This window comes from Orycteropus afer, unplaced genomic scaffold (genome assembly GCF_000298275.1).
Source record: "Orycteropus afer afer isolate SDZICR_OR568_19922 unplaced genomic scaffold, OryAfe1.0 scaffold00090, whole genome shotgun sequence".
Classification (NCBI taxonomy): domain Eukaryota; kingdom Metazoa; phylum Chordata; class Mammalia; order Tubulidentata; family Orycteropodidae; genus Orycteropus; species Orycteropus afer.
In genome coordinates this window covers 8510685-8531471 of record NW_006921677.1, presented here as the reverse complement: position 1 = coordinate 8531471, position 20787 = coordinate 8510685, and the positions used below count along the sequence as shown (strand labels likewise).

Genomic DNA, 20787 nt, shown 5'->3' with positions numbered 1-20787 from the left:
CTATGGTACATACACACAATGGAATACTATGCAACCCTAAAGAATATTGTAGAATCTACAAAACACCACATAATGTGAATGAACTAGGAGGACATTATGCTGAGTGAAATAAGTCAATTACAAAAGGACAAATATTGTATTAGTCTGTTATTGTAAAAGTCAAGGAAACGTTTATCTGTGGAAGGAAATTTTCTTTATTGGTTACCAGGAGTGGGAGGGGAGGGGAAGGAACACTGTTAGATAGGTAGAGATAAGTATTGATTTGGGTGAAGAGAAGAGCAATGTACCAAATGTGAGTGATCAATATAGTGGCATTGAGGAAGAAAAAGACATAGAGAGGTACGTGGTAGGTACAGACAACAAAGATGAACCCTTTTGCACATATAGTATGGCGTTGTCAGTGAAGGCAAACATGGGTGTATGGGTGGATAGATGGGTGGACTGGCTGAACTATTAGGTATATCTATGAAGCAGGGAGTATATCCAAGAACATGTATAAGGTTGGTAGACAATGGCCCTATAAATTTATGTGTATGATCTAAATTCCCAGGTGTATAGTAGAGCTGACGAGGGGCAAGGTTGTAGTCACTGCTTGGTCACAGCTACCCAGAGGGATCGAGTAGTTGAACCTGTGAGCTCGGGATACTAGTCAAAGAGGACATCAAGCTCAGTTGGCATAACATACTACACAAAACATTGTTCCACCTCCTACTTTGGTGAGTAGCGACTGGGAACTTAAAAGCTTGCAAGTTGCCATCTAAATGCAGCGATGGGTCTCTCCTCATCCAGAGCAAAGAAGAATGAAGAAAACCAAAAATTCATGGCAACAATTAGTCCTAGTGACTGCTACACCATCTGATCTGCAGCCTATTCGACTATGAGACCAGAAGAACTAGATGGTGCCCGGTTACTACTGTCAACCACTTGGAAGGAGATCTATGTAGGAGATCCTGGATAGAGAGGGATAACAATGTGGAACAAAACTCAAAATCATTTGGAGAAAAAAAAAGGGGGAGGGGACCAGGTTTGCTGGTCCGATAGAGCCTGGTGGAACCACTGAGACTATGGCCCTAGCTGCCTTTCAGGTCTGGAATTGAACCCACACCTGTGGCTTCCAGCCAAACAATAGACAGGCATATGGGTTGAACATTTACCTGAGGTAGATACACTCCTTGGAGAGAACAATCATGGGAGAAAGAAGGGCTGCTTATGCACAGGGAGACAGCTCAGGGGGCAGGAGTGCATGGAGGGATGGACACAGGGAAGAGGTAACTATTGGGAGGAAGTAGGAAGGGAGATGTTGCATTATGGTAAACTGTAGTCAATGTCATGAGACAAAGTGTATGTGAACTGCTGTATGGAAAGTGAATTTGCTGTGTAAATTTTCACCTAAATCAGAAAAAAAAAAAAAAAAGATGATAAATTAGATCACTTAAAAAAAAAAAAGACTGGTGGGGACTAAGTCGGAAAATTTAGGGGATAAAAAATTTGGGATCTACAGATGGAGATTCATTATTCAGGGCTTAATGGAAAAACCTTTAGAGATACTGAGTGGGAGTTGATACAGTTAATGTTGTTGTGTGTTGTTATTTGCCATCAAGCGAGACCCAACTCATAGCAACCCCTCCTTGGGTTTCCGAGGCAGTATCACTACAGAAGTAGATTGCCCAGCCTTCCTCCTGAGGAGTGGCTGGTGGGTTTGAACCGTCAGCCTTCTGGTTAGCAGTCAAGTGCCTTAGCCACTACACTACCAGAGTTAATGTAGTGCTTTATAATATTAATTTAAAAATAGCATGCAGAATGCATTCTAACTATATAAAATGTGAATTTGATAAAAACAGACAAGATAGCTATTGTAATAATTCACATTTGGCTGGAAAATACGGAAGCTTTTTTTTTTTTTTTAATAGTTTAAAGAACGTTTTAGAAATGTCAAACATATAAGGAGACAGGATAAAGCACTGGGAAAAGCCCAGCCTGAAAGTCAGGAGACTTTTTTCTCTACTGAGTAACTGTGCTTTAGACAGATTACTAAATTTTCTTGGCCTAGTTTTCTTTATGTTAACTACAGACTTGATAATCTCGACATTCCTAGCCTTTATACATGACTTCATTTTTGATAAATACTATGTTGTTTAATAGACTATGACTCCCACACATTAAATTAGAAAGTAGAAATTTTTCTCTTTATTCTTTCCTACTGTCACCAGCCTGTTTGGTAATCCAAGTATTAGATTTCTGTGACTGCTACAGTTTGAAGCCTTTAAGGAACAAAATAATCATCGAACATCCCAAACATTACTTGTATCAAGGTGTACTTTATATCTAAAACTCTTTGGTTTTATAAATAAAATACGAATTCTCTTTTACAGAGACATGTGACGCAGTCTGGGGGTAATCGTAAATTCAAGTGCACTGAATGTGGAAAAGCTTTCAAATACAAACACCACCTAAAAGAGCACTTAAGAATCCACAGTGGTAAATATTTGTTTCTTTCTACACCTGATTATCATAGCATATTGGTAACAAATAGACCTGTCATGACGTGATCTACATACAAAAACAGAAATTCTGTGCTTTTCTTTTAGGATAAAGAGTAATATAGGGAAATTTTCTGTGTAAATGGTATTTTATTGGAATTTTAGCCTATAGCTAAAGTATATCAAATTAATACAATGCAACATACTCCAAATTTGGTAATCCAAAGATAATTGAGCATGTTTTAACAAGAAGTACAACATAAAAATACTTTTGTTTTCTGATGACTATTTATTTTATTGCCTTTTTTGCAGAATTAAGGGAATAAAAAATGGTACAAATTGCACAAAGAAATAGGAGGTAAAGATATCTTTATACAAGAAAAATAGAAATGGAACTCAAAGAAGGAAATGGTAGAAGGGTGAAGTAGAGACAGTGAGAGGGTAGTATAAAGGGCAAGAGAACTACAACATTAATGAGAATGTAAAAGACAAATGTTTTCCCCATCATCTTTAATTTTCTCTACATCTTCATTTTTTACATCATTAATTACAAAATGAATATTGTTTTGTGAAAAAAGTATTATATGCATTTAGTGAATGTATGATAGACAAAGAAAGCAATATTTGCATCTTTAGTGGATCATCTTAAACAATACCTTATAAAGAAAACAGTAGCATCCCACATTGTGCTATGAAATCTGTTCATCCCCTGATAATTTTGATGTGTGTTATTTTAGATTTATTTAATTGCAATAAAAATTAACTGTTAACTAATTAAAAAAAAAAAAAGCACTGCCGTCGAGTCAGATCCAACTCATAGGGACCCCTCCTTGGGTTTCCAAGGCGGAAGTGGATTGCTCAACTGTTAACTAGTAAATGAGAAATAAATGTTTGTACATTGCTTACTTTGTGAAAATTGTTATATTGACATTTACATTTTACAGACATATTCTGCAAAAAAGTATGGTTTTATCTGTATTTTATTTTGAAAACATACTTCTAAAAGTTTTACAGTGTTGCTTTTTGAGGCTTAAATAATCCTGAAGTTACCACTTAAAAATACTCAAACCAAGATTATTACCAAAGCATTCATTTATTTTCACTATTTATTAATGATTCTAGAAAGTAGAGGTTGTCTTTTACAGCCTGACCACAGGATCTATATTTGAGTTCCTCAGTTACTGAACAATTTTTATCAATAATAGTGTATTTTTTAATAATCTACTTCCAGACAACAGACGGTTTGGTATTGTTAGCAGACATGTAGCTAGTTTAAGAGAACAGAAAAATGTCAAAATTGGTGTGATTATTATATGCCATTGAGTCAGTTCTGACACAAAGAATAGAATTGCCCCAGAGGGTTGCCTAGGCAGTAATCTTTATGGGAGAAGATCACCAGGTCTTTTCTCCCACAGAGCCACCAGTTGGTTTGAACCACTGACCTTACACTTAGCAGCTGGGCACTTGACCATTGTGCTACTAGGGATCCTGAAATTGGGGTAGAGGAAGAAAAATAAGACAAAATTTAACGTGAGATTCATGGCATATACAAAATAAAAGTCATATAGTCTTATTGCAGTTGCATAGGAGGATTTGTCAGATCTATAGATGATGTAGTTTGGAATCATAGATCATACCAAAGATGAGAGTCAAAATTTAAGACATTCTGATCAGATTAAAATACTGTTCTAGGTATAACAATTTGAAATTTAATTGCAAAGTCCTACACTGATATTCCAAAATCAGTCTCACTCACATAGTAAGTAGGGAGCTACTGCCTACAGAAAAGTCTTAAGGGTTTGGTTGGTCTAGAAGTTAACTGTATGCTCTGCTGTTGCTGCTGCAGAAGACACTAATACAAATTAGGCCAGAGTGTGGAACACAAAACTCCCACTGTCCCCTCTACACTGTCCGTTCATTGCTTTCTTATACTTGTCTTGTTTTCAAAATTGTTTAATATGAGGCATGTATATGTTTAATATATCAAGAAATTTTTATTTAAAAATATATAATAAAAATGAGGCAAAGTTAAGGAAGTAAGACAAGCATAAGGTTAGCATTTACAAAACAAAATATTCAAATGGGAGGTCAAATATTTCTCCATCCTGCCTCTTTCCCCCAGAAAATGGCCTTATTCCTTTTTGCCTGGAAATTTTTTATGTCAAATGCAACAAAACACATCAGCCATTAAAATAAATTTCAGTATTCATTGTACATATAACTTTGAGCAGTACAATGTCCTAGTGTAATTTCCAAGCTAAACTAGTTGCAGACTCTAATCTAGAAAGATAAATTAGGTTGTGTGCTTAAGCTATAAACTGTAAAGCTATAAAGTTAGAAACTAGGCTTTTTCTAGCTGACATGATTACTTCAGCTTTAGAATAATTTTTCTGTACACTTTCTTTCTGGCAATGATTAAATATCAGGATGATGCCAATTGTGTAAACTAGCATGTATTACACACTTTACTGTGTACTAGTCACATACTTAGGATTTATATGCGTTATCTTATATAGTTCTCATGAAAATCTATGCAGTAGATTCTATTATTTCTTCCTTTGAACTGATATGAAAATGAAAGCTTGGAGAGCTTTATTAACTTGTCTAGTGCTATGAGTCGGGGCCGACTTGATGGCAAATTGCAACAACAGTGCCATTCAGCTAGTACATGACAAAGCTGGGTTTAAACTTAGACATCCTAACACCAAAGTCATTGACTTACCCACTTTGTTCCTCTATCTCTCTGTTTGTAAACATAAAATAGTCTATATTATAGATGCTCATCTTCCTAATATGCAGGAGAATAAGCATCTAAGCTCATCTAAAAATGGAATCAAGTCATTAAGAATGTTAAAATAGAGACACATCCTTTGTTTTAGCACCACTGGAAATTTTTATCTGATGCATTTTTTGATTATTGAATCCCATTCCAGGCATCTCAGTTTAAAGCTATTAATAAACTGGAAAATATAGAAGTGAGTTAACAAACAGTTAAGGATTATGAAACCATGTCCTTTAAGGAATATTTGAGGACCTGAGTATGTTTAATCTACACAAGGGAAGACTAAAGATATGTGTTAACAGCTGTTCAAGAAATTCTTGAAAATCTGCATATAGAAGAAAGGGTACACTTGCCCTGTGTGCATCAGAAGGGAAAACTAGAATCGAGATCAAACAAGAAGCATTTGCCCAGGGATAAAGCTCAGAAGGAAGGAATGGATAAGAAAGAAGGACAAATGGAAATTATACCCATAGGGAGGAAGTGGGAAAAGTGCTGTTACATTGTGGGGACTACATTCAGTGTCATGAAACAAAAACATGTATGAACAGTTGAACGGAAAACCAATTGGCTCTGTAAACTTTCATTCAAGTCACAATATAAAGGTTTGTTTTGTTTTGTTTTGTTTTGTTTAAAGTAGATAGAAAAGTAGCCATTATAGGAAGCTGACTTTGGCTAGGAGCTCAACCTTTCTCTCAGTAGATTTAATTTTTAAAAGAATGACTAATGTTTATTGAGGTTATATTAAGAGATTTACTGTATTATCTCATATAAGCCCTACAACAATTCAGTGAGGATGTATCTACATTTATACATGAAAGCACTGAGGCTTGGAAAAATTAAGAAAATAGTGTGTGGCAGAGCCAACATTTGAACCCAGATCCATGGTCCTCCACAGAACCAGACTAGATTATCTTTCATAGAGCTGCCCAGAGGGTGGTAACTTCCCTTTCACTAAAACAGTTTAAACAGAGACTGGCTGATGGACTACTCGCCAAAAGGTTGGCAGGTTGAGGACCCACCCAGAGGTGCCTTGGAAGACAAGCCTGATGATCTGCTTATGAAAGGTCATAGCCTTGAAAAGTTTATGGAGTGCGGTTCTACTCTACACACCTAGGGTTGCAGTAAGTCAGAATTGACTTGACAGCAACTGACAACAACAAAGCTGATCTCAAGGACAACATAAAGTAAACTCTTCACTGAGAAGTAGACTGTACTAGAGAACTGTTTCATATCCCTGCCAAATATAATTTCAGATTCTTCAGATAATCAGAATGCTAGTTAAAGAAAATATAACCCATTTTTTGAACTGTACAACACTGAAGTTGTATTACCAATAGAGATTACATTGGCTTTCTCACTGCTTTCATTTTAATTCATGAAAAAGAAAGGAGGTGGGAAAGAGCTATATTTTGATACTGAGAAAATGACTCAGCATCACCACATTTCATAATTCTACAATTAGCCATTCATTCATCTAAAAACTGTTTAATGAACATTTTTGGTTATCTAATGCTGCTATAACAGAAATACCACAAGTGGGTGGCTTTAACAAATATATTTTCTCACAGTTTAGGAGGCTAGAATCCTGAATTCAGTGTGCCTGCTCTAGGGTTAAGCTTTCTCTTTTGGCTCTGCATTAAGGTCCTTGTCTCGTCAACTTGTTTCTGGTTCCTTTGAGATCTCCATGTAAGTTGGCATTAATCTTCCCCGATTATCTGCTTCTTTAGCTTGTTTGTTTCATTCTTTTAAGTATTTCAAAAGAGATTGACTTAAGTTAGAGGCACCTTATACTAATCATCTCATTAACATAATGTAGACATCTCATTCCCAAATAACATTAAAACCACAGCCATAGAAGATAGTAATTAAAGTACATGTTTTTGGGGGACACAATTCAATCCGTAACATTCCACCCTTTGGCGTCCCAAAATTCATGACCTTGCCACATGCAAAACACATTCACTCCATCACATAATCACAAAAATCTTAAATCAACTTCAAGTCCACAATCTTCATCTTCTGAAGCATCTACGTCAAATATAGGTGAGATTTAGGCATATTCCATCCTGAGGGCAAAATTCATCTTCATCTGCTAAATGTAGAATACAGTTTATCTGCTTCCAAAGTACAATGGTAAAACTGGCACAAAGTAGACATTTCCATTAAAAATGGGGGAAATTTGAGGTAAAGAGGGGATAACAGGCACCAAGGAAGTCCAAACCCAGTAGAATAATTTATGTTAGCTCTAAAACCTTGAAAAGAGTCCTCTGTTCTCTGAGACCAACTGGGCAATGACCTCACCCTTCAGACTCTGGATTTGTCCAAGCCCTTCTGGATTCTGAGTGGAGTCTCCTCAGCAGCCTTGGGCTTCAGCTTTGTCTTCCAGGCTAACTGGGATGGTGTTATTGATTGAATTCTGTGCCCAAAAAATATTTATAACTTGAGTAGTATTGTGTGGTTGTCCTCTGTTTTGTAATCTGATATAATTGTTCTCCATTTCATGATATTAAGTAATTATCCTCCATTTAAGGAGCTCTGGTGGCATAGTGCCTAAGGCATTTGACTGCTAACCAGAAGGTTGGTGGTTCAAACCCACCAGCCACTCCATGGAGGGAAGATGGGGCAATCTACTTCCATAAAGATTTACTGCCTCAGAAACATGATGGGGGTCACTATGAGTTGTAATCAACTTGATGACAGTGAGTTTGGTTTTTAGTTTTATGTGATATAAATCTTAACCTCTATATCTTAATCAAGCAGGATTAGTGTAGGGTGTATCTTGAGTAACAGCCTAATAAGGAGACATCACTCAAGTCACACCCTTATTCAAGTTCTACCATTACTTAAGTCACATCCTTGCTCAAGTCACACCTTTTATCTTAGATAAAAGGAGAGAGAGGCAAGCAGAGAGAGGAGGGACCTCACCACCACCAAGAAAGAAAAACCAGGAGCAGAATGCATCCTTGGGACCCAGAGTCCCTGAGCTGAGAACCTCCTAAACCCAGGGGAAGATTGCTGCCAAGACACATGGAGATCTCCAAGGAATGCTGAGCCCACAGACATTTAAGGAGACAGGGACTTTCCCCCAGAGCCAAAAGAAAGAGAAGGTCTTTCCCTAAAGCTGGCACCGTGTATTTGGACTTCTGGCCTCCTAAATTATGAAAAGATAAATTTCTGTTCATTAAAGCCATCCACTTGTGGTATTTCTGTTATGTTAGCACTAGATAACATAGAATTTGGTACCAAGAAGTGGGAATGCTACTCTAACAGATACCTAAAATGTGGAAGTAGTTTTGGAATTGGATAATGAGTAGAGACTTGTTGTTGTTGTTGTTAAGTGCCGTCGAGTTGTTTCCAACTCATAGTGACCCCATGCACAGCAGAACGAAACACTGCCCGATCCTGCGCCAGCCCCACAATCCCTGCTATACTTGAGCCCATCATCACAGCCACCATGTCAATCCATCTCATTGAAGGCCTCCCCCTCTTTCATCAACCCTCCACCCTACCAAGCATGACATCCTTCTCCAGGGAATGGTCCCTTCTTACAACATGACCAAAATAGGTGAGACGAAGTCTGGCCATTATTGCTTCCAAGGAGCATTCTGGCTGCACTTCCTCCAGGACAGGTCTGTTAGTTCTTTTAGCAGTCTGTGGTACTTTCAGCATTCTCCGCCAGCACCACAACTCAAAAGCATCAACTCTTCTTTGGTCTTCCTTATTCATTGTCCAGCTCTCACATGCATATGAGGCAATTGGAAATATCATGGCTTGTGTCAGGCACACCTTAGTCCTCAAGGAGATATCCTTGCTCTTCAGCACTTGATACAGTTCCTTTGCAGTTGACTTTCCCAATGCTACACGTCATCTAATGTTCTGACTGCTGCTTCTGTTGGCATCGATTGTAGAACCCAGCAACGTGAATTCCTTGACAACCTCAATCTTCTCTCCATTTATTGTGATGCTGCTCATTAGTCCAGTTGTGAGGATTTTTGTTTTCTTTATATTGAGACGTAATCCATACTGCAGACTGTATTCTTCAACCTTCATCAGTAGGTGCCTTAAGTCATCCTCACTTTCAGCAAGCAAAGTTGTATCGTCTACATATCTCAGGTTGTTAATGATTCTTCCTCCAATCCTGAGACCACGTTTTTCTTCATATAGTCCAGCTTCTCGGATTATTTGCTCAGCATATAGATTGAATAAGTGTGGAGAAAGAATACAACCCTGACGCACTCCCTTCTTGATTTTAAACCATGCAGTGTCCCCTTGTTCCATTTGAACAACAGCCTCCTGGTCAAGGTACAGATTCCTCATGAGTACAATCAAGTGCTCGGGAATTCCCATTCTTCTCAATGTTATCCATAATTTGTCATGATACACACAATCAAATGCCTTTGCATAGTCAATAAAACACAAGTAAACATCTTTCTGGTATTCTTTGCCTTGAGCCAAGATCCATCTGACAACAGCTATGATATCCCTTCTTCCACGTCCTCTTCTGAATCCGGCTTGAACCTCTGGAAGTTCTCTGTCCATATACTGCTGCAAACGTTTCTGAATTATCTTCAGTAAGATCTTATTTGCGTGTGATATTAATGATACTGTTCTATAATTTCCACATTCTGTGGTATCACCTTTCGATGAGTCAGATCCGGCTCAATGGCAGTGAGACTGGAAGAGTTTTAAAGTACCTAATAATAAAAGCCTAGATTGCCTTGAAAAGACTGTCGGTAGAATTATGGATATCAAAAGCAATTCTGGCTAGAGTTAAGAAGAAATTAAGGAGAGCTGCATACATAATCTCTTTCATCTTAGAGAATCCATCTGGTGCCAGCAACAGAATGCTGCTGGAAATGTGGATGTTAAATGTGCTTCTGGAGAGGCTTTAAAAGAAAATGATGGACATGTGATTGGACAATGAAAGGGTGATGCTTTTGATGCAGTGGCAAAGAACTTGTCTGGATTATGCTCAGATGTTCTGTGGAAGGTTGTACTTCTAAGTGATGAACTTCAGTACTTGGCTGAGGAGATTTCCAGGCAGAAAGATCTTAAAGGGGCCACATGGTTTCTCCTTGCTGCTTATAGTAAAATGTAAGAAGAAAGAGATGGACTTAAATGAACTGTTCAAAATGAAAACAAAACTTAAAAGATTTGGAAAATTCTGTTGTTCAAACTAGGAACACATGTCCTAGAATGTTCATCAAGGACATGGCCACACAGTCTTTGTTAAAAGATTAAGCCTGTGACTGATGGATCTAACCAACTACCACAGCAGAATACCCATCAGCTTAGACTGATGGGGACAGAGATAGAACAAAAGGAGAAAACACTGTCTGCTTCTTGGAATTCTACATACAGGGATCAGACCAAAGGAGTGAAATCTGTTGTCCTCCAAGAAAATAAAAGAACTATCCCTAGAGTAGCTTGGAGTTCAGCAGAACTTTAGAAGGAGCATGGGAAGCAGAGCTGCTTTGGTCTCAAAGGGTAGGGCCATGGCTTTTGAGGTGTCAAAGAATTGAGCCATGGCTTCCTAGGTTTCAGAGGGTCAGATCTTCACCAACTCAGTTCTGGAGGAGGGGCTGCCATTCATTTTGGCCAAGAGGATGGACCACTGCCTAAAGCTGAGAGCATGGGGTGCTATGCCCAAGGGGCAGAAGACTGGAGCCTGCTGGGGCCAAGGGAGTTCACCATTCAGATAGGCTAAGAGAATGGGGTTGTCCAAAGCCAAGAGACCAGAGTTACCATCTCAATGGGCCTGGAAGGCAGAGATTAGACTGAAGGGGACAGAGAAGAAATGAAAGAACACAGTTTGCCTTGTGGAATCCTACAGGCAAGAAACAGGCCAAAAGAGCTAAATTTGTTCTCCTCCAAGAAAAGAAAAAAGCATCCCTGGAGCAGTTTGGAAATCAGCAGAAGTGTTAGAAGGAGCATGGGAAGAAGGGTCTTATTGATTTCAATGGGTGGGGCCACAGTCTCCTAGATTTCAAAGAGTCAGATCGTCCCAACTTGGTTCTATAGTGTGGGGCTGCTGTTAAGGTGTGCCAGGGGTGTGGGGCCACCACCCAAAGCTGAGGGGCTGGGTTGACATGCCCAAAGGACAGAAGAAGGGGCCTCCTGAGGCGGTGAGTTTGCCACTCAGATGGACTAGGAGAATGGGGCTGCCTAAGCCAAGGAGGCAGAGGTGCCATCCTCCTTAATTATTTAGTACTGCTATACCACAAATGGAGCTCTGGTAGCGTAGTGCCCAAGGCATTTGACTGGTAACCAGAAGTTTGGCAGTTCAAACCTACCAGCTACTCCTCGGAAGGAAGATTGGGCAATCTACTTCTGTGGTGATACCACCTCAGAAACCCAAGGAGGGATCACTATATGAGTCAGATCCAACTTGACGGCAGTGCATTATCACTACAAAAGTAGATTGTATAGTCTTCCTTCTGAAGAGTGGCTTGGTGGGTTTGAACCACAGTCTTCTGGTTAGCAGTCAAATAAATGCCTTACACAATCTGAATCCAGAATGATGGCTCTAAGGCTTTCTCCCTCTGTGGGCCCTAGGGCAATGTCCTTGTGTCTTCAGCTTGTTTCCTGGTTCCTTTGGGATCTCCATGTGACTTGGCATCAATCTTTCCCCATCTCTGCCTCTTTTGCTTGTTTTAATCTCATTTATATCTCAAAGTAAATTGATTTAAAACACACCCTACACTAAACCTGTCTTATTAACATAACAAAGACAACCCATTCCCGAATGGGATTATAATCACAGGCATCTCACTGCCATGGAGTCAGATCTGACTCATAGTGACCCCTCCTTGGGTTTCTGCAGCGGGTTTCTGAGGCGGTATCGCTACGGAAGTAGATTGCCCAGCCTTCCTTCCGAGGAGCAGCTGGTGGGTTTGAACCGCCAGCCTTCTAGTTAGCAGTCAGATGCCTTAGGCACTATGCCACCAGAGTGCCTATCACAGGCATAGAGGTTAGGAATTACAGCATATATTTTGGGAGGACATAATTCAATCCAGAACAATGAGCATCTTTGTGACCTGCACTGTGATAGGTGTCAGAGATAAAGGACAAACAAGACTCAGAGGCTTCTACCCTATTTAGGGTTACCATCTGTAACCTATAAATTATAAATTAGTGAACTATACACAGTTCAAACCCACCAGCCACTCCTCGGAAAGAAGATTGGGCAATTGACATCCGTAGTGATACTGCCTTGGAAACCCAATGAGAGGTCACTGTAAGTCAGGTCTGACTCGGCAAATAACAACAACATACGTATAAATTAAAACTAAAGTGGAAAATCACGCTCATATGAAAATAATCCACTTAGCTCAGTGCTTCTCAAAATTTTCTACCAAAGTATTGCTAATGATCAGGGAGAATAAATGCCTTACACCACTGAGGAGTTTAAGCAAGCATCTTGAAGGAGGCCTCCACAATCTAGAAGCTTGTTTGAGGTTATATTTTTACTCAACAATTTCCACACATTGCATTTTTCTCTATAACCTAATCTATATCTTAATTTAAAAATGTCTTTAATAACCATATTTGTTAACACTAAAATTGAAACTCCAAGATGCTTTGCATACCCAGCAGAACAAATACCTTATAACTGCACCAGTACATACACCCTGGTTTAATAGCTAAGGCTTATAACATTACCCTATATTTAAAGTTTCTTACCATCAGGAGAGATTCTTTAAAACAAATTTTATGAATATGGGAAGTTTTCTCTATGAAGGATAGACATTCAGATTTATAAAGTCTTACAAGAGAGTTTGCTTACTTTTGTCTCCTCTAACACTAATTTCTCCTGTGACAGTTGAATAGAGTGAGATACAGAATATAGACGTTAATGAAAAAGGATAAGAAAAAAGTTTGCAAGATTAGGATATAATTATTTTTGGTATTTGAGAACTATTTTAAGTTACAGATTTTGACAGAAATATACACATATGCTGAGAAGACTCCTTGATTGGTTACCACTTACAGCTCAGACTAAGTTTTTACCAGTGTTTATAACATTCATGTAGGTTTTGAACTTAAAATTATTATCCTGAGTAAAATTGTATCAAGCATATATATGATGTGCCATTTTTAAATTGATACTGCTTGCTTTAGGAAAATGCATTCTTAGAAAAATTATATGTAATGATTCAGTGAACATAATTTTTTATTTGTTTGTTTAGGAGAGAAGCCATATGAATGCCCAAACTGCAAGAAACGTTTTTCCCATTCTGGTTCCTATAGCTCTCACATAAGCAGTAAAAAATGTATCAGCTTGATGCCTGTGAATGGACGACCAAGAACAGGACTCAAGACGTCTCAGTGTTCCTCACCATCTCTGTCAGCATCTCCAGGCAGTCCCACACGACCACAGATACGGCAAAAGATGGAAAATAAACCCCTTCAAGAACAACTTTCTGTAAACCAAATTAAAACTGAACCTGTGGATTATGAATTCAAGCCCATAGTGGTTGCTTCAGGAATCAACTGTTCAACCCCTTTACAAAATGGGGTTTTTAGTGGTGGTGGCCCATTACAGGCAACCAGTTCTCCTCAGGGTGTGGTGCAAGCTGTTGTTCTGCCAACAGTTGGTTTGGTATCTCCCATAAGTATCAACTTAAGTGATATTCAGAATGTACTAAAAGTGGCAGTAGATGGTAATGTAATAAGGCAAGTTTTGGAAAATAATCAAGCCAATCTTGCATCCAAAGAACAAGAAACAATCAGTGCTTCATCCATACAACAAGGTGGCCATTCTGTTATTTCAGCTATCAGTCTTCCTTTGGTTGATCAAGATGGAACAACCAAAATTATCATCAACTATAGCCTCGAGCAGCCTAGCCAACTTCAAGTTGTTCCTCAAAATTTAAAAAAAGAAAATCCAGTCCCCACAAACAGTTGCAAAAGTGAAAAATTACCAGAAGATCTTACTGTTAAATCTGAGAAAGACAAAAGCTTTGAAGGGGGAGTGAATGATAGCACTTGCCTTCTGTGTGATGACTGCCCAGGAGATCTTAATGCACTTCCAGAATTAAAGCACTATGACCTACAGCAGCCTGCTCAGCCTCCTCAGCTCCCTGCACCGGAAGCTGAGAAGCCGGAGTCCTCTGTTTCATCAGGTACTGGAGATGGCAATTTGTCTCCCAGTCAGCCACCTTTAAAGAACCTCTTGTCTCTTCTAAAAGCTTATTATGCTTTGAATGCACAACCAAGTGCAGAAGAGCTCTCAAAAATTGCTGATTCAGTAAACCTGCCACTGGATGTAGTGAAAAAGTGGTTTGAAAAGATGCAAGCTGGACAGATTTCAGTGCAGTCTTCTGAACCATCTTCTCCTGAACCAGGCAAAGTTAATATCCCTGTAAAGAACAATGATCAGCCTCAATCTACAAATGCAAAGGAACCCCAAGACAGCACAATAAATCCACAAAGCCCTCAGAAGATGACTAAATCTCCAGTTTTATCAGTGGGATCAGCTGTCAATGGTTCCAGAAGTAGAACACCGTCCCCATCACCACTAAACCTTTCCTCATCCAGAAATACACAGGGTTACTTGTACATAGCAGAGGGTGCACAAGAAGAACCGCAAGTAGAACCTCTTGATCTTTCACTACCAAAGCAACAGGGAGAATTATTGGAAAGGTCATCTATCACTAGTGTTTACCAGAACAGTGTTTATTCTGTCCAGGAAGAACCCTTGAACTTGTCTTGTGCAAAAAAGGAGCCACAGAAGGACAGTTGTGTTACAAACTCAGAACCAGTTGTAAATGTAATCCCACCAAGTGCCAATCCCATAAATATTGCTATACCTACAGTCACTGCCCAGTTACCCACAATTGTGGCCATTGCTGACCAGAACAGCGTTCCATGCTTGCGAGCACTAGCTGCCAATAAGCAAACTATTCTAATTCCCCAGGTGGCTTACACATACTCAACTACCGTCAGTCCTGCAGTTCAGGAACCACCCTTGAAAGTGATTCAGCCAAATGGAAATCAGGTAAAACCTTCATCCCAAACTTGTTTGATCAAGTGTTACTTTGACTTGTTTCAGTTAATATTTTCTAATAAAAATCAGTCACTGTAGAGACAAGTAAGTTACTATTAATTGTTGTTATTAAAAGGAAACACCAGTGTTGGCTTTTTTTGTGTGGCATGATGTCTTCAGTGTTTATTAATCCAAGGAATAGTTATCAACTAAAGTTTAAAGTGGTGTTCTACTGTGAAAATGATTTATAAGCCTCAAAGGCCTGATTATGTGAAACTGGGACAGAAAAAGAAAATGGAAAATCGACTAATTTAGATTTATGTTTCTATAGTTACATTCCTGAAATTATTAGTTTCTGCCTTGAGTATAATAATTAATAAAGGGAAATATGTTCCTGTTTACAAATATTCACACCAGTAGACTTAGATTTTACTTTTTTATGTATTAACACCTCTATTTATAGAAAACTAGAAACAACCAAACTCACTGCCGTCGAGTCAATTCTGATTCATAGCTACCCCTCCTTGGGTTTCCAAGGCGTTATTCTCTACGGAAGTAGATTGCCCAGTCTTCCTTCTGAGGGGTGACTGGTGGGTTTGAACCACCAGCCTTCTGGTTAGCAGTCAAATGCCTTAGGCACTATGCCAGCAGACAGACAACAAGTATACAAAGAACTCATCTAGTGAACTTACCAATCATTTCATGAGCTGTAAACGTTAAGCAGGCTTAGTGCTTATGAGAAAATATGGCTGTGAATATTTTCTCTCTAACTTTCCTTAAAAACCCATGATGTTTAGCTCAGATAGTTTTCAGTAGAGCTTTTTTGTGTGACTGTTGTGTCAATTCTCAAATAAGCCCCAACTCAGACTTCTTCCAGAAGTCTTTTTTTTCCATCAATTTCTGATTGAGTCAAATGAATCCTAAAGATAAATATCTCTTATTGAAGTATTTTCTATAAATAGATGAAGCTAAAATAATTACAGTGTTGGGCTCAAATGTGTATTTGCTGTTTTTTTTCCTTAAATATAGCTACTGATTGGTTTCCTCGAATTGTGATTTCTCTTCACGGTGGTTTTACATAATCAGTGAATTCTTCTAAATTTTTCATATATAAAATGTTGTGCCCACCTTTGAGTAGTAAAAGACCCACCACTAACATTTCATCTAATCATTTGAGTAGTTCACTTAACAGGGCACCTCAGGTTACTTTAACACCGTTGGCAGCTCACAAGTGACCACCCCTGTCATCCCTTACAAAGCCATCAACAAGATTGTGAAAACCTTTGTGGGTTTAGAGGCAACAAAATAGAAGACTCTTGAAAAGACTCAAGTGTCTTAGATGATCCAATTCTGCTGCAGAGTCCCTGTAGGATTATTCTACCTACAAGGGAACATTCTTGCCCAAAACTATATCCGTAAGACTGCTTGAAATTTTTTATTCCACTGAAATTCTCAAGATTCATTTAGGCTAGTGTTTCACCTAAAACTTTTTTTTCATCTTGTATCTTAGAAAAATAGTAGAAGAAACTTCTGTTTTTGTCTTGGTTAAGAAGCCCATGGAAATTAATTCATAGAACTCTGAAGCTCAGCATAACACAATTTAAAGATCCCTTAAGATTTTTGCATTGTAAAACCCAAAATGAAAGTAAATGATGTAGTTAGAAATTAGTGATCATTAAACAAACTCATAGGTTAAAACATTCTGCAGATTTCTCGTATGGAACCAAGTGCAATTTGTTACTATCCTCATTTTTTTTCTTTTTGGTATCTATTCTTTTTGATAGCATGTGTTATTGCTACAGTGTTGACAATATTTTCCCAACCTGACTTTTGTCTATTATCAACCCCCATCCTTGGAGTGTATCTGCCTTGATGAGCAGTATGCTTTCTTTGGCAAAGTTGTTGAAAGTATAAATCAAAGTATGTCTTTAACCTGCCTTGTATTTATATCTTATGTTTTTCAATATTAAATGAAATTTCCTTATTCTTTTTTCCTTTAGGATGAAAGGCAAGACACTAGCTCAGAAGGAGTATCAAATGTGGAGGATCAGAATGACTCTGATTCTACACCACCCAAAAAGAAAATGCGGAAGACAGAAAATGGAATGTATGCTTGCGATTTGTGTGATAAGATATTCCAAAAGAGTAGCTCATTACTAAGACATAAGTATGAACACACAGGTATGTTGATGAGCTCAAACATACTGTCCTTTTTTGATATGATATGCTGAAAGAAATTCTAAATTAAAAGCAAAAGTTCTTATATCAGACTTAAAACTGTTTGCTTTCCACTTCTTTGATCTTGACACTTTGATCTATCTTCCCACTTCTACTTAGTATTTCAAGTCCCTTTTTTTGTTTTTGGATTTTTTGTTTTTTGATGTTGTTTCATTTTATTTTTCCTTTAATGATTTAATTCCTTTAAGCTAGCACACCAGTTATTCTGTCTACCCTTTCTATACTTTTTAGGGTTTAGTTATGTGTCATAATAGTAAAGGAATAAATAAAAAAGGCTAATACTGGCTTATGCCATATTAATAAAAATGTAGTACCCAAAATAGAGGACCACTCTGGTGGCATAGTGCCTAAGGCACTTGACTGCTAAGCCAGATGTTAGGCGGTTCAAACCAACCAGCCACTCCTTGGAAGGAAGGTTGGGCAATCTACTTCCATAGAGATACCGCCTTGGAAACCCAAGGAGGGATCACAATGAGTCAGAGTCGACTTGATGGTACATAACAGCAACATCTGGAGTTACAGAGAGACAAGATCTGGCTTATTAAAAGAGCAAGCTGCCTAATAATAAATAATAATGCAGATTGCTGTTCTCATGAGTCATAGTTTCCTTGTCCCTTGAAAGTTGCAGACAGATCTTTTGTGGTATATAGAAGTTCTGCCTCAGAAATTGAACTAGATCCCACCCAACACTGAGAGTGTTAATTTTTGCACAAAATACAGATTCCTTAGGCTAATTCAGGGATCAGAAAACTATGGCCTGCAGGCTAAATGTGATTCTTCATCTGTTTTTCTTTGACTTGTGAGCTAAGAATGGTTTCTGCATTTTTAAATGATTGGGAAAAAAGGAAGAAGAAAAATATTTATCACCATGAAAATTATACAAAAGTAAAACTTTAGTGTTGATAAACTTTTATCAAAACACAGTCACACCTATTGATTTGTGTATTGTCATTGGCTGCTTTCATGCTGCAACAGAATTCAGTAGTTGTGACACAGACCATATGCCTCACAAAGCCGAAAATATTTACTATCTGGTCCTCTACAGAACACATTGCTGACTCCTAGTCTAACTGATTACATCCACTGATGAGCTGGTAAATTTTAACAACTTGCTCTCTGGAGGGTGAGGGAAGCCCTGATTTGAAGTGTCTGCAGATTCCATTGGTGTAACTACTCCCATCATGGCAATTGCACTCCCATCATGGCGATTGCATGCATGCAGGGTGATATCAATCAATGGCTTGCAGAATTCCTGAAAAATGTAGCACTGGACTCCCTCAAGGCAGGAAAAACTGGTTCCAGCACAACTGTTTCTATCCAGCGTGGGTTTCTGTGCAAGGGGTTGGGCTTATTATAAGCTCTTTAGCCCCCACCCTCAGCCATTTTGGCTACAATGTCCCTGTTTATTTTTCATATTCTTATCAACTGTTTGGAATCTCTGATGGTGTAGTGCCTAAGGCATTTGACTGCTAACCAGAAGGCTGGTGGTTCAAACCCACTAGCCACTCCTAGGAAGGAAGACTGGGCAATCTACTTCCTTAGTGCTATTGCCTCAGAAACCCAAGGAGGGGTCACTATGAGTGGGATCCGACTCGACGAGTTTGGTTTGGTTTGGTTTGATCAACTGTTTTAATTCATTTCATACTCTGAGAAAGGACAGAAAACTATCTGATCTATAGATAATACACATGCAATGACATTTGGGTGGTTCTTGGAGTTAAAACTTGTATTGGATAAGAGAAAGTCACTACTCTCAAAAGAACCCCCTGTGGCACATTCTTCTGGTTATTTCATAGCTATGTTCTTATTTTGCAGGTAAAAGACCTCATGAGTGTGGAATCTGTAAAAAGGCATTTAAACATAAACATCATTTGATTGAACATATGAGATTACATTCTGGAGAAAAGCCCTATCAATGTGACAAATGTGGAAAGCGTTTCTCACACTCTGGGTCTTATTCTCAACACATGAATCATCGCTACTCTTACTGCAAGAGAGAAGCAGAGGAACGTGATGGCACAGAGCAGGAAGAGACAGGACCAGAGGTCCTCACGAATGAGCATGTTGGTGCTAGGGCATCTCCCTCTCAGGTCGACTCGGATGAGAGAGAGAGTTTGACAAGAGAAGAGGATGAAGACAGTGAAAAAGAAGAAGATGAGGAGGAAGATAAAGAGATGGAAGAACTGCAAGAAGAAAAAGAATGTGAAAAACCACAGGGGGACGAGGAAGAAGAGGAGGAGGAAGAGGTAGAGGAAGAAGAAGTAGAAGAGGCAGAGAATGAGGGTGAAGGAGCAAAACTGGAAGGTCCAATGAAGGATGATAGAGCTGTAAATCGACCAAGCAGCATAGAACAAAAAGTCGAGAATAGTGAGCGAGTGTCTGAAGAAAAAACAAATGAAGCCTAATACTTTTTCTAGAAGGAAAATAAATTCTAATTGGTAATGACGTTTGTTCTATATAATACATGCTTTTCATGGAAACACAGTAACCTGTATACTGTGATTTCCGTTCACTACTGTGTAAAGTAAAAATAAAAAATGCAAAATACAAAAAAAAAAAAAAAATACACAAAAAAAGAAATCCGGGTGTGCCTGAACCTCAGACCTAGTAATTTTTCATGCAGTTTTCAAAGTTAGGAACAAGTTTGTAACATGAAGCAGATTAGAAAACTTTAGTGACTCAGTAAGCAAAGATGCAACAGGAAACTGATTAATTAGATAAGCATCTGGCATTGTTTCATTTTATCAGTATTAAATATCACTTTTTTGTTGGTTTATTCTTGAGCTGTACAATTGGGAGAAATTTTATAATTTTTTATTGGTAAACATATGCTAAATCCGCTTCAGTATTTTATTATGTTTTTTAAAATGTGAGAATTTCTGCACTACAAAATTCCCTTCACAGAGAAGTATAATGCAGTTCCAAACCGTGCTAACTACCTTTTATAAATTCATTCTAGAAGGTAGTAATTTCGAATATATAGATGTCATAGTAGAGCATATTATCATTTAAAGTGTATTGTTAGCCTTAAGAAAGCAGCAGATAGAAGACTGAAGTTTCTTCCTCATGTGGTTTAAAATGTAGTTCAAAAGATTGTCATTGAGTTCTGATTGCAGGGACTAACAGTGTTAATACTGGTAAGGACAGCGACGTCGTCAGAATCAGTGTTTGTAATTGTGTTTGAGTATGTGGTAATAATTATGAAGGATATGATATGAAGCTTTCTATCTCCTTTGGCCTTAAGCAAGACCTGTGTGCTGTAAGTGCCATTTATCAGTATTTTCAAGGCTCTAACCCAC

General features: G+C 38.4%; 1 protein-coding gene across 1 annotated transcript in view; it reads left to right on the top strand.

Annotated features, from left to right (window-relative positions):
- ZEB1 (zinc finger E-box binding homeobox 1) overlaps positions 1–19893 on the top strand; it is a 320602-nt gene extending 300709 nt beyond the window's left edge. The window contains exons 6-9 of the mRNA XM_007942468.2: positions 2373–2478; positions 13452–15262; positions 17251–17431; positions 19304–19893. Coding sequence (XP_007940659.1) covers positions 2373–2478; positions 13452–15262; positions 17251–17431; positions 19304–19893 — 2688 coding nt within the window. The remainder of the gene's footprint in view (positions 1–2372; positions 2479–13451; positions 15263–17250; positions 17432–19303) is intronic.
- The last annotated feature ends 894 nt before the right edge of the window (positions 19894–20787 follow it).